The sequence below is a fragment of the Anarrhichthys ocellatus genome, unplaced genomic scaffold (assembly GCF_004355925.1).
Source record: "Anarrhichthys ocellatus isolate YVR2014 unplaced genomic scaffold, GSC_Weel_1.0 scaffold6, whole genome shotgun sequence".
NCBI classification, from domain to species: domain Eukaryota; kingdom Metazoa; phylum Chordata; class Actinopteri; order Perciformes; family Anarhichadidae; genus Anarrhichthys; species Anarrhichthys ocellatus.
Genome location: NW_022280036.1, coordinates 9,387,446 through 9,401,204, shown reverse-complemented (window position 1 = coordinate 9,401,204; position 13,759 = coordinate 9,387,446). Strand labels below are relative to the sequence as shown.

General features: G+C 40.6%; 1 protein-coding gene across 8 annotated transcripts in view; it reads left to right on the top strand.

Moving 5' to 3' along the window:
- The first annotated feature begins 3,620 nt into the window (after positions 1–3,620).
- cpne7 (copine VII) overlaps positions 3,621–13,759 on the top strand; it is a 28,368-nt gene continuing 18,229 nt past the window's right edge. Inside the window, exons 1-6 of one of the 8 annotated variants that reach the window (XM_031846234.1) lie at positions 3,621–3,727; positions 4,773–4,834; positions 4,955–5,265; positions 9,158–9,340; positions 9,550–9,624; positions 11,310–11,384. In XM_031846234.1, coding sequence (XP_031702094.1) covers positions 5,092–5,265; positions 9,158–9,340; positions 9,550–9,624; positions 11,310–11,384 — 507 coding nt within the window. In that variant the 5' untranslated portion in view covers positions 3,621–3,727; positions 4,773–4,834; positions 4,955–5,091. The other 7 variants (XM_031846235.1, XM_031846228.1, XM_031846229.1 and 4 more) reach the window with 7 other exon arrangements.

The window sequence follows — 13,759 nt, the reverse complement described above, 5'->3', positions numbered from 1 at the left end:
CGGTTTGACTGTAATTGAGGATTTTAAATGTATTTTTTGATGGCAGGTTTTAACCTGATGTGTCAGTGTAATTGCCATACAACGAAACAATGTATTACTAGATTAATTTGGTCAGTGTCTTTGCAGTTATAGAAGGTAGCATGTGACAGAAACTGATGCATGTTCATTGACACTTAACTTATTACGTAAACCAATTAAGAGGCTTTTTTTTACAGTCAGGACAACAAAAATACAGACATTCTTGAGCATTTGTCTAAACCAAGAAGAGCCTCTTAAACATGACGGACCGTTATATTAAAATACTTGTACACCTGCATTAATTAGTACAGGTGATAGAAGTCAAGTTCATCGACAGCCGTGGAGACAGAGGAAGCTCATGAGGTGGAAAGCGAGAATAAAAATCTCATTCCACTGGGACAATATTACACCAGGCTTCTGCACGGGGGGGGCAAAGTTCAATTCTAATGTTCATATTGGAGGTTATGTGCTGGCAGACATGAACCACAACAGACTTACTACAAAACATTACCATGACAACAGTGAATCTGGACATTTCTAAACTGTGCTCATGTTGTTCTGATCAATGAATAAATAGAAAGTTAAACAACACAAGTGCAGGGAACCTCCCACTCAAATGCATCCATTATAAAATGTCCACTTCCAAAAATGATCCCCAGTCAACATGCACAGACTGAAAAAATCTGGATGCGGTGAGATTGACTGTCCTTGTCTGTGTCTCCTTTACGGTCTCCCTGTGTTCTATCTGCCTGAACACAAATAAATAATTCAGTTAATGAAGGTGAGTGGGCAGTGGAGACATTTTGGACCAGAGGTGATTGATACGCCTGAAATAGAAACTCACATGGGTAGTTCTATTTATCCTGGGGATAGCAAAATAATCTGTGTACTAAAACACAACACAACAGGACACTATGGGTTTTGAGAACCATTTCCTCTCACCACCTTTCCTAAATGTGTCGTTTAAACCAAAACGACTCCCACATTTCATTAATCGCCAGCGATGAGAATTGCGTTTGTCCTCTGATAAACTACATATAAAAGCAACACCAATATCAATCAAATATTACTTGTGATGCAAGATTTGCTGTAAATGTTTGTCTATTGACAGAAAATAAATGGGCAACAAATTTGATAGTTGATCATTTGAAGTCTTTCCTCATACATTGAACATTCTCTGATTATTTCCTCTCAAATATCCCACTATCCAACTGAAATAAATGAGGTTGCATGTATGCAGTATCAGCTTCACTCCTGATGAATTGTGTGTATCACCTTTACTATGTAAAAAGGGAAAGGAGATCTTTGTATTTGTAGGTCAGTACGGCAAATATAATAAGCTGTTACTGGAAGTAGAGTCTGCTGAAACTCAAGCTCAGTGATTGATTACCATTAACAAGGATGTGGATGCTGGCCTCACCAATAAGATAGACTTTAGAATGGATAGTGTCTTTGAAAATATCCCCAAAAAACTACATTTTATGTACAAAAATACCCCGACTCAGAGGCTGCTGGCGGAAAACTGGATGACGTTACACCAACACAACGGAGCTATAGTTTGACTGAAAATGTGAGTGTGTCGGGCCATTTTAAGAGTCTATTTGGATTTGGGTTATTGTACATGCAATGTGGTCAGTGGCTGGCGAGAAGCAGCGGGGGGGGGAATCTGAACAGATAATCCATGTGTAAATGTAGGAAACGTCCTGTGAGGTGCTGAACCGACACAGCAGCAGCAGCAGATGGCTGTTGTTTGGAGCTGTGGCGTAACAAGGCTCAGGTGTGAGCCCCAAAGCAGACACTTCTTACTCTGAATACCCACGGAAGAAGACGCAGTGGGGTTGAAAAAACGGCAGAAGAGAACATGACTTTAGGTGATGGCCATGTCATAAAGCAGACGGTTTTTCATGTTTAACACAGTGTGTGCAGATCCAGGCACGGATTTGTTACCTTTGTTGAAAGGGTTACACTAACCTGTGGGGGGGGATTTGGTGTGGTTTTTGTGTTGTTTGGTGTGCAAGTTGCATGGTTGCTTAACAGAGCAGATAATTAAAAAAGCAGGGAGCCAAATGTTTCACTTTTCAAGCTGTCTGAATAATTTGATTGACCTGCCGGCCTGTACACTACTTCATTTTGCCAGCTGAAAGCTCCTGAGTGGCTCATCTCTCAGAGAATCAGTGCTCTTGAAATAAAAAACATTCGTAAAGCAAAGCTCTAATGAAAAAATAAGTTCTTTCAGTCTGAATGACATGAAGGAATCATGAAATATCAAACCCTTCAGGCACAAAATGCAACAACAGCTGAAGCCTACATATTTATACTGTCATAAAGTGCACTATAATCACTCAAGGTACTTTTAAACAGTCAAATAAAAGCTTTTACTTTCTGTCTTGCACTGTGTTCTGATGAGGCCAAATGTGATAATTTAGTCAATTTCTTTAGCTGCTTTGGCTTTTGTGGCCTTGGCTTTTGTTTTGCAGAAACTGGAGGGCTGATGTTTTGTCAGTGCAATCTGAAAATCTATAAACGTTATGTAATGTCTGGAAATACATTCATGAAAAGAATACATTTGTGGGTGGACTGTGAAAAGGTTCAAGCATAAACGTTGTGTCGAAACAATACTTACATAACATACATTGCTGTCAACAAAATCTACACACTGTCAATCGGCTCATGACCATTTTAATGTGAGTGACACCAGGCATGTGCATGTAGAGGCTACACGTGGGTGTATGCGTGTGCGTGTCTCCATGTGATGAAAATAAGAGAGCAGAGAGTCACAGGTCCAAAGCTGTCTGGAGCTCACACATGGACACGTGGTTGTGATGTGCTGCTGCAGGACAATCCATTTAAGTTCCTGTTGTTTTGCTGTGAAATGTCTCACATTTGTCCCCGCTATTTTTTTTTTTTAATCATCGAGGTGTGGATAAAACCTGCCAGGACCAGTTGATTTAGACATCAACTGTCTTCTTTTCTGATTGCAAATTGACAAACTATAGATCTTAGTGAGAGGATTTAGATTGTGAGCTAGTTGTTGGCACATCTGTCTATTTGGTGTCACATGCTTACCGACTGTATGCAGAACTATGCCGTGTATGCAAATATGTAAACATGACCAAAGTGGTAATGATGGAACCACATATAGGCATGTTCAGTGTGACACATTATTACATGGCTGAAGCTGGAGAAAAATCAGATTGACATTAAAAAACCCCTCTAGTGAGCCTCCAGAGGATTGCTGGGGCAAAGAGGTTAACTTCAACTAAGTGTGAGAGATATTGCATGTCTTGCCCTTAGATTTAAATGTATTTCATTGATTTGTTCATAATTCATAAGTTCACAGCCTGTCAGCAAATCACACAGACACTATGCATATATTTTAACGGATTTAACTCTGCTGTCAGGCTTTGTGAAAGCTGCCAGATACTCATACACATTAAATGCCCCTCTGATGCATTTCCATAGCATAGTGTCCTGTTTTTAATGATGGATTTTGAATTGAACTCCCAATAATCGAGTCCCAGCGAAAGCCCCATCCTTACATCAGCAGCTGGACTCTCTCCACTCCCCATCGCTCCACAAGCAAAGCCGACTCCCTCCTCACCAGCGAACCAATGAGTTTCGGCGGAGAAGGAAAAAAAAAAAAAAATCAAGCAGTGTGTTATGAGAGAGGATTAAAACAAGTGTGCTTAAGAGTAAAGAACAACGACAGGTAGGAAGTGAGTTTTTGCGCGTTTAACTTGATCTTCAGCGGTTTATCGGTGTTGACGAGGGGGGTTAAGTGCGGTTGTTTTGATCAGCTGTATGTCTTCTTATCGGAAGTGAGTAGGACAATGACAAACGATGTTGTCAAAGTAGACGGGTCATTTTCAGTACGACGCTTCGCTGATTGTGATGAGGACAACTAAAGCCAGGTCGTCATTGTGCGACCCCGATGGTTAACTGGATTTTCAAGGATTACAGATTTGTAGCGGAGTTGATTCATTGTGATACATTATTAAGAAACCATTCAGGAGTGTTTCCTGTATCGCCTTCATTATTAAGTTGTTGTCATGATACGGTAGAGGACGTGTTGCTTTACCAAAAGGCGTTTTTTGTTTTACATTATAACTTTTGCTTCGGTCAGGATTCATAGCTTCTGAATCTGATTGTATTTCGAGCTTTATTGTGTTAAGTTTGAGATTGATGCTTTTGGGTAACATCTGGTTTCCAGACTCACAGCTGGCAAACAAAAAAACAAAAACAAAATACGGGCGCTGTCCCTGGTGCTGAAAGCCAACCGCTTACTTGTTCGTCTATCTCCTACAAGAAGAATGTGACACAGCGAGGGATGCTGGCAGATAAATGAAACCCCGTATAGCCTACTTTCTTCCCCTTAAAAACAGCGGAGCAGGGTCAGACAGCCTTCGCTCAAGCTCAAGGACACAGGGTGGATGCCTGACACAAAAAAAAATCTATGTCCTTTTCTTAGTTTATCCTCCGGGCAATAAAGCCACACAGCAACGTGTCTGCTAGAATCCTGATTTTATCTGCCACTTTAGCTTTTTTCATCATTTCTTCCATTAAAATCTTTTGTTTTCTCATGTTTTGAACAGGAAAGAAGACAAATAGTGGCATTCAGAAAATAATAATATGAAGTCTATTTCTTTGTATGTATTTTTGTGCATAGCGCTGTAATTCTGACTTTTTTAATGGAATTAGGAGCATTTAAAAAGAGGACGCACCAGATTTGACCATCTTAAATACCTTTTTTCCAGGGATCTGATCCAGACTCCTGAAAGACACAAGCCTTCATGTCCTGTCTTTCGTCATTACTGAGGTGAGATGATACTCCTCACGAGGGGATAGCTCTGACAGGCAGTGATAACAGATTGGGTTTGCTTTGGTCCCCTGGGACTCAACAGGAACCTCTGTTCTTTTTCATGACATCTGTACCAAGTCAAAAGAGCCTGTCTCCTGTGAGCGTGCCACGTCTTTACTGAAATCCCTTGACCCGGCACTACATTTTCCCATCCCTCGGAGCTCCCACATCGCACTGCTTCGCTGGTTGGCAGCTCCTCTCGCCTGTGAGCCAGGATGAATGATGTTCTGGAGGCCGTCTCCCCTGCGACCAGCCTCAGCGGTCCAGCTACCTGCGTCTCCAAAGTAGAGCTGCGTGTGGCTTGCAAAGCCCTGCTGGACCGAGACACGCTGAATAAGTCAGACCCATGTGTTATTATCATGGTGCAGACCAACGGACAGTGGACAGAGGTGAGCACCCCCACCTTTTTATATTTACATCTGACAAATACATAGGTGGACCAGTTGGGAAAAAGTGTGAACCTACTCAAAAACCATATAGGCAGCAGTATGTAGCTTTTAAAAATTAATCCACCATGATTTATTAATCTCCCTATCTGAGTCATTAACATGATTTAATGCGTAAAGAATCGTGCCTTGAATCCCACATACATAGAGTTGTTCAAATTACAGCTCCTTGGGGGTGATCTGAGCAACATGTTTTCTTAATGGTTACACAGACTTGTTGTACAGAAAGAAACTGAGAGGGCACAGTTGGCCAGCCTTCCCTCTGTTGCCTCACAAATCTGGAAAAGCTCAGATTTTAAGATGAAGCAGTGGTGATGTGTGGAATGCTATACATTGGGAGGAATTTTCAGTCCCACTCCAGTTATACCTAAAATGTGTGTTGTGGCACAAGCTCGACCAGTGAGATACATCTGTTAATGGTTTGCTGAACTTGCAGCTGTTTGTCACTCTTTCGGAAAATGTTCATGGCTTACACAACAGCTGTCTGATTCAGTCTGTCTCCACATTTCACTAAGTTACAGCAGATTGTTCAGTCTGCTCTCTATATATTTCACCATGTGTGGACAAACAGTGGGTTGTTAATAAGCAGTGTGATTAGGTGTGTTCCAGCTGAAAATGTTTACTTTCTTGGACTGGTCCCAAGCTGATTTGGAGCGTAGGCAGCAGGTCTCTCATTTCCCTGTTAATTAAGTCATTTAGCTCATTAGGGAAAGCCAAAGCACAGGTCTCCAATAAGTAGAGGATGTGTTAAAACATGGCAGAGGATATCTAATTACACAGATTTTCTTTCCCCTGTTACCCTTTGTCCAACAAAAAGCTATCTCAGATTCCTGCCACGCACGAGAGCCATTCGTTGTTTGGTCTGTATGAATGTGGAGATATTATTATGATAAAAACACTCGGCCGGCAGTGTTGAGCACACAGTTATGGATTTTTCTTGGTTGTAACTTGATAGGAGGCTGTTACATGAAAATGACTGACCTGGGTTCAATGTAGCATGTATGAGTGACTATTTTTAGCTCCACTAACTGAAGCAAATTCATATGATATTAAATAACGATGATGCACACTCACACAGTGCAGTATTACAATTACACTGTCAGAAGAGCTGTCTGTCTGTGTCTATCTATGTTTCTATGTAACTATCTATGTATGTATGTATGTATGTTTCTGTCTGTCTGTCTGTCTGTCTTTCTGAGACTTGCCAGTCATGACAGTGTACAGAAATTGTCCAATCCTCCGCTGTCAAATCCCTCAGTACTGGGAGGCACCATAAATTGTTACTTACGTCAACAACTGAGTAAGAAGCTGAGCCCACTCATACCACCGCCACCCTCTTCCTCTTTTCTGAGCTCATAAAGTGTTTGTGACTTCAACCTGCTATTTGTCAAACATTTATTTCAATATTACCTTATTTCACCACCTGTTCACTTCCAAGGACAAACTCAGAGGCAGGCTGGAGATGACTTGAGGTTTCTTTCCACAGCAGATTTGTCTTCTTTTTGTGTGATGGTGACGCCAATCAAAACCAGATACTTCTGCTGATATCTGACCTAAGCTACAAGGGCTTGTTTTGATTGAGCTACAGAGATAACGCTCAACCTACCTGGAAGAACTGATAGATAACGCCTTCGTTTCTATGTCAGGGATCTCTCTGTAATTCTGGCCCCACTCCAACAACAAACAGGCATCACAGACTTCGGCACCATCTATCCTTCGTTGCTCTGAGAAGCTTTCATCAACAGACAGACTCATTCCAAATCTGTCGATCCAGATGGCACAAAGAGAGGAGGAGAAGGCAGGAGAACACAATAAAGAGAAATGAAGATGAATGAGGCCGAGGAAGCCAAGTCCTAGCTTGACGTTCTTCTGTTTGTGATGTTTGCCAGAGTGAGAAGGAAACAGTAGAGCAATCCCCGCTACCAGCCATCCATCGCATTTGTAATTGTCTGATTATTACTATTGTTTCCATAATACAAAGCTCAAGTGAGGTGGATGTTAACTAGAGAACTAGTCAGGTTATAGAACTGTGACAGGGACAAAGCTCTGGTTGTTTTCAACCCAGTGCTGTTTATTCTTCCGATCAAGCAAATGAAGATGTGACAAAACAAACCCTAGAGTTTAAGCAACAAATGTAAAAAATGTAATTGCAAATTGATGATTGGTTGTGTTTCGAAGATGCTCAAAAGCAAAAAGTCAACAGCAGGACAGCACTCCAATTAAATTGTTTATTCATGCATTGATGTTCAGGCAGACGCCCTTCCTTAGCGTGTAAACTGGCAACAATGTGAAACAAGGGTACAAAAAATTATAGAAATACAATAAACAAGGATAGTGACATTATAGGTTTTATAATGCAATGACATACACATTACAAATATGGCAAAAACCTGAATAAATGCAGGTGGAAGGAGTTTTCCCGGCATGGTTTTGGTCCACTTGTTCCATTAGACGGAGGGGTCACTGCAAATCAATACAAGAGTCATCACTTTTATTCCATAATGAAATATTTCCATCCTGATGGGAGGGGTCTCTTTCAGGATGATAATGCTCAAACGGAGCCAGTTGTTGAAAGATTTGATGAGTATGAAAATAATTTAAAACATCTCAACGTCACCAGATCTCAACACAAACTGAACAACTATGTGAGATTTTAGATTAGATTAAGGTGGTGCCCTCCACCACAATCATCAAAACACCAAATGTCTTTAGGAAGAATGCTGTTGACCCCAGATAGAGTCTATGACGAGAAGTACTGATGCTGTACTGGTGGCTCGTGGTAAAACAACCCCTTAAGGCGCTTGTGTGTTCGAAATTAACTTTTATATGGCAACCACTTTGGAATACACTCGAAGACGGTGTGAAAGCCTGCCGTCATAGAGGTGGGGAGATCCCGTAATCATCTGAAAATGGAGATAATGGCACACATTTTCTCTCCTGGAAATTATTCTTAGTGTTGCACTTGTTTTTGCTTGTTAAAAGTGACAGACAAAGTGAGTAAAGAAGGAAAGAAGACACAGCTTTAGAGAGAGGTTTAAAACAAAGCTTACAGTCTCAACTTGTCTGAAAAAGACTATCTCTATACCAATGCGAGAAGACAAGACATAAGAGAGCAATGTCACCGCTTTCCGATGTCATTAGGACACAAGTCTGGACTTGTATCCAAATGTATGACTATGTTTAGGATGACTACAAAGAGAATTTTACAGACTTGAAACCCTCTATAGGTCTAAAACCAGTCAACATATCAGCTCCAGATTATACCTTTTGATGGGTCGGTTCTCTCCTGTGGTTTGAGTCCAAAAACAGGCACTGAACATAAACATAACTACAGTATACCATGAAAATGAGTGTGTGGATTTCTGCTGCATGTTTGTCATTATTTAATAACTTAAATATCATGTTCCATGATGATTTGTCCTTGTGACAAATTGGGCGGCATAGACGTGTGTAGAGCTGCGTAAGAGCTGAATCCTCCGTCATGAGCAGATGGGGCTTCAGAGAGCTCAGCTTTTCCTTGTCAGGCATTGAAAGACAAGCATGGACGTTTTCTGTATGCTGTGATTAAGTGTCCGAGCCCTCCAAACTTCTCTCACATCATCCTCTTGACGAAACGTAATAACATCGGCCCTTCTGTAGTCGCTGGTATTCCTCAAAATAAGCAGGAAGACAGAAGAAGTTATGTTTTCCAGTAATATTTTCTTGTGAGATCTGTAATCCGGTGTGCTATCCCTCCATAAGGTCCACTTTTGCTTTAATCACACATGTAGTGAATTAAAATAAGAAACATTACAATGGTTAAATATATTAAATGAAAGTGTGTCTTCCCTCTCAGCTGGACAGGACAGAAGTCATCAAGAGCAACTTGCATCCGGTCTTTGCCAAGGTTCTCTCATTGGACTACTACTTTGAGGAGGTTCAGAAGCTGCGATTTGAAGTCTATGACATCCATGGCACTCATAGCATCGGGACCCGGGATGATGACTTTCTGGGTGGGGTGGAGTGTACTCTTGGCCAGGTAGGTAGATTATTTTACAAATCTATTTATTTCAGTTGTATCAGTTACATTTGTGCCCTAAAAACTGTAATGTGTCTGCCGTAAAAAATCTGAAACAAGTTTGTGGTAAATGTTGGTAGTAATTATACCTGATGCTGGTGTTGATGACTCAGCTCTTTACTGCTAAGGAAGGCTTTAGGTAAAAAATGCGTTAATCTTGCTCTTTGCAGATTGTGGCCCAAAAGAAGATGGTGAAGCCTTTGTTGCTGAAGTATGGGAAATACGCCGGCAAATCCACCATCACCGTAGGTTTCGTACTTTGTGCTCGTGACCTTGCTGCTCTGGTGAATGGCATTTGTTAGATTGCTGAATATGAAGAAAATGAAAGTTAATAGCTAATGGCCAGTGAGAGCTGAAAGAAATAATAAATGGCAAATGAATGGGTAAAATAGATTTTTGTATTATTTTACATTTGCTTCCAGTCTCACATCTGTTCTCTCTCAGGCACCATAATGGATTATACCTCTATATGCTCTCAGACTATTAAAAATAATATATTAGTATAAAGTTGAAAACAGCACTCACAGAATGGCTTCATGTTGCTGCTGCACATCGTTGTTCTTTTTTTGTAGCGGTAGCTTTTTAAAAGTATACATCCACTCTGAGTACTTTCTATATGCTAGTGTCCATCACTGGTGCCATGGCGCTCCATTCATGTTAAACGTGCCAATGCACACAGAGATGCAAGAGGAAATGATGCATGCATAAGAAATCACATGTGTCATTAACCACAATCTTACAGTTAACAAGCCAGTGGTGGTAGCATATAATAAAAAAAAGATTGTGCAGTCTTTCACTCTACCTTGTTTGAGAACACATGAGAGAGACGTGGACATGATAAGAGGACCTGCAGCACTTTTATGCAGCGCTATTATAGATAGTATTGGATCCCTGTGCTGAGGGAAAAGTTAAAGACAGACTCCTGCCAGACAGTGAACTGTGAGAATTTTCACAAGGGGATATTTTGGGGGATAGTTCAATGCACCATTGTTACGTTCCGTTTTCTTCCGAGCAATTATTTTACAAATTTCTTTTTGTCATGTTTCACACAGAAAGCGAATATTATCCGGTGAAAAAGCTGAAAATATTTTGCCCACATCTTTTATAAAGATGTTTCCCTGAACTTGGTACCTGTCAGGACAAGCTGTCTGATAAAAAGTCCAAGTTTCCTAGTTTGCCAATCATCACTGTCAAGCTGTGTCCAGCCATGGCTGAGCCTACTCTGCAGCTACAGTTCTGGCAGTTTGATGTAAAGTTTATGGCATTTTCAAAAAGAACAATGGAGAGAGAGAGAGAGAGAGAGAGAGAGAGAGAGAGAGAGAGAGAGAGCAAACTTCTGTTCTCTGTGAGTGGGCCAGAGGGAGCAGCATAGGGTGCTCGGTGATTCTTTGTAACTAACACACAGTCATAACTAAGGTCTTATACACAAAGCAGCCACTTAAAAATGTTAGAGCGCTGTTACAAGCCTTTACCGTTGCACTGTACTGTATGTGATAACTTTTATGTTCAAGCTGTAATAGCCACATTAGCTTGCATCTAATGGTGCTCTCTACTCTAATGGCCAGCATCCCGAGTTAAGTAAAAGCCACTTCACTTTGTTAACTGCTTACCACAGTGCAACCCCTACTAAAGTAAAACTTACTTTTTGTAATTTAGAGGAAAATGGCATATATTATAAAAACTCACAAAAAAATAAGTAAAGCAGTTTGTTGAAAATACTGGCACATAACTACTTTTACATTAATATTCTACATAATAATACTCTCACTATATTATATATTTCTAGAGTGGAGTTTCAATTCCGGTCACAACAGTATAGCATATATGAGTTTTTTCTTTCCTGAAACATAAATCATGTGGTTGTGATTTTTTTGCGACGAATAAATCCCATAAGCACAAAATATTACTGACAAATCGTATTTCCTCTCAGGTGCACGCTGAGGAAATTTCTGGCAACAACGGGTATGTGGAGCTCTCATTCTGTGCCAAGAAGCTTGATGACAAGGTGAGCGGAGCACATGGTTTTGATGGTAATACCAACACAGTTCATATTTTATTATGGTTTAACAGAGATAGTAGTAGCAGTAGTAGCAGTAACGTGATAATCGTGTAGTGCAACTTCAGAAAGTACCCACAATGCAGTAGCCTTGAAGGTCTGAACATATGGTATTATTTTCTAAATAATATAATTTAATGTTAAAGTGAGACAAAAAAACTGATAATAACACTTAACATCACATCTTTGTAGAGACATAATGCTTCAACATGTGATATGATATCCACGTGAAATATTATTTATTTTTTAATTCATGTGGCTTTACTTTGAGTCAGGATATCACTGACCTTAACTGCTCCTGTTCTCATGCTGTCAACCTTTACTGAAGGCACATTTCAATCATAAAGACAGCGGGAGCTTACATCCAATTACAACTCTGATGATCGGAAGTCACTCCATGTTCTTGGGAGCGAGCCCTAAGATGCCACACTCACAGTTTGCCCTTAATTCCCAGAGGTATTGGGAGAAAACTTCAAATTTTCTGCAGCATGCACATTTATTTTTTAGATTGCAGTTTGCAGTTTCCTGCTACTCTGACAGTGAAATTGAACCTGACTCTTACACGAGGGAAATTATAAAAAAAGTCAATCTTCCCCTGCATGTGATATTTGCTTCATATATCCAGTGTGCTACTGGAAGTATTGCAATTCTGCCCGGAGAGTCCACCCGATTGCTTTGTTTAAACTGATTACAGCTGTGGGCACATCACTGTGGAACTGTGCGGTGTAATCATGTACCACAGAGACACAAACGTGTTCATGTTTTCACTCTGAACAAACAATTCAGCAGCTTATTTGGAACAGAGTTTGGTTCTTGATGCCAAATATCAAACAACACTGATGTACAAAATGATAGACACTGTCTTTGTTGATGCACACAGACAATTTCTTTCTGGTTAATTAAACATCCCCTCCTTAGGTGAAGGAGGAGGTCAGAATAAACCATGAAAAGCTGGTTCTGGGACATCTTGTTTGGCTTTCTCACTAAAGTTGGGCTCATTTATGCATCATCTCTCAAACATTTAGATGTGATCAACAAACACGGGTGTGAGCTGTGTTTGCGGTCACTCATGCAGAGTTAGAATTAAGATATAAATATATTTTGGCTACAATCATGTGATTGCTTTTTTCAGTAGATACCTCCAAACTGTAGGCGTGTTAAAGCTTAGTGTCTCGTTTTCCACTCCATGTGTTAAGGCGTTAACACACCGGGAACTGGACGAATAAACACTCTAATGGATTTTTGGTTAGATTTAGCTTTTTCGCCACTTAATGCTACACTCATATGGAATCCGGCAGACGGCAAACCAGATATCATGTTAGAGGACGAGAGCAGGACAGTAAAATTAAGCGATAATACCAGCAATGGTAACGGTATGGCCGTGGAAAGTCAATGATGATGTTTTGTAGTTTAATTTAGTCACTTGTCAGCAACCGCCTTTTTTTAAAAGCTTAAAAATACACGAGATAGGAAGCCTTTTCTACTGACGTATTTTATATCGTAGAACAAAACCTTCAAATCTCTCAAGCTTGTGTTCACCACATACCTCATTTCAGGCGTCCAAACAAAACCCCATTCAACCCATTGAATTTGAGACGAAGGAACCATAAGTGCCAAAATGCAAAATAATTTCCCGGTTTTAGAGCGCATTCGTGCACAACTCGATGCCTTTTGAGTGTAGCTTTAACTGGTTACTTCATGCAAACAAAGATATTGTACAGAAGGTAAACGTGGATGTCAACAGGTCACACAATAAACCTGTTTAACATTATTGTGATCAAGTTCCCATTATTTGATTTCATCGGCAATCAGATGTAAATCATGCTCATTTTCTTAACAAAGCAAATTAGAAGCCACTAATCTGGCAGGTTAATGTCGGACGTTGCAATTTATCAAACAGATGATGACTGAGGCAGCGAACTGCTTCTAATTAACTGCTTGTTGTCTGTATCACCTCAAACTGCTGTAGATATTGAAGGATCACATTACAGATGTTGATGAGCAGGAGGATTAATGATGAGATATCATAACTGGCCCAGGATTAGATTTTGACATCTGCGTCCGTGCCGCTGATGACTCCTGGCTAGCGGTTGCCATGACAACAGAGAGAGGATGCTACATCCCTTTTTGTTTGACTCCCTCAGGAGATGTATCTGGCTAATGTGGCGGGAAATGCAGCATTAATCGTCTCATTTGGTGTGCACAAAGCCCCCTCACCCGCAGCCCCCCCCTCCCCTTCCAGTCACACACAGTCACACACACGCACACACACACACGCACACACACACACACACACACACACACACACACACACACACACACAC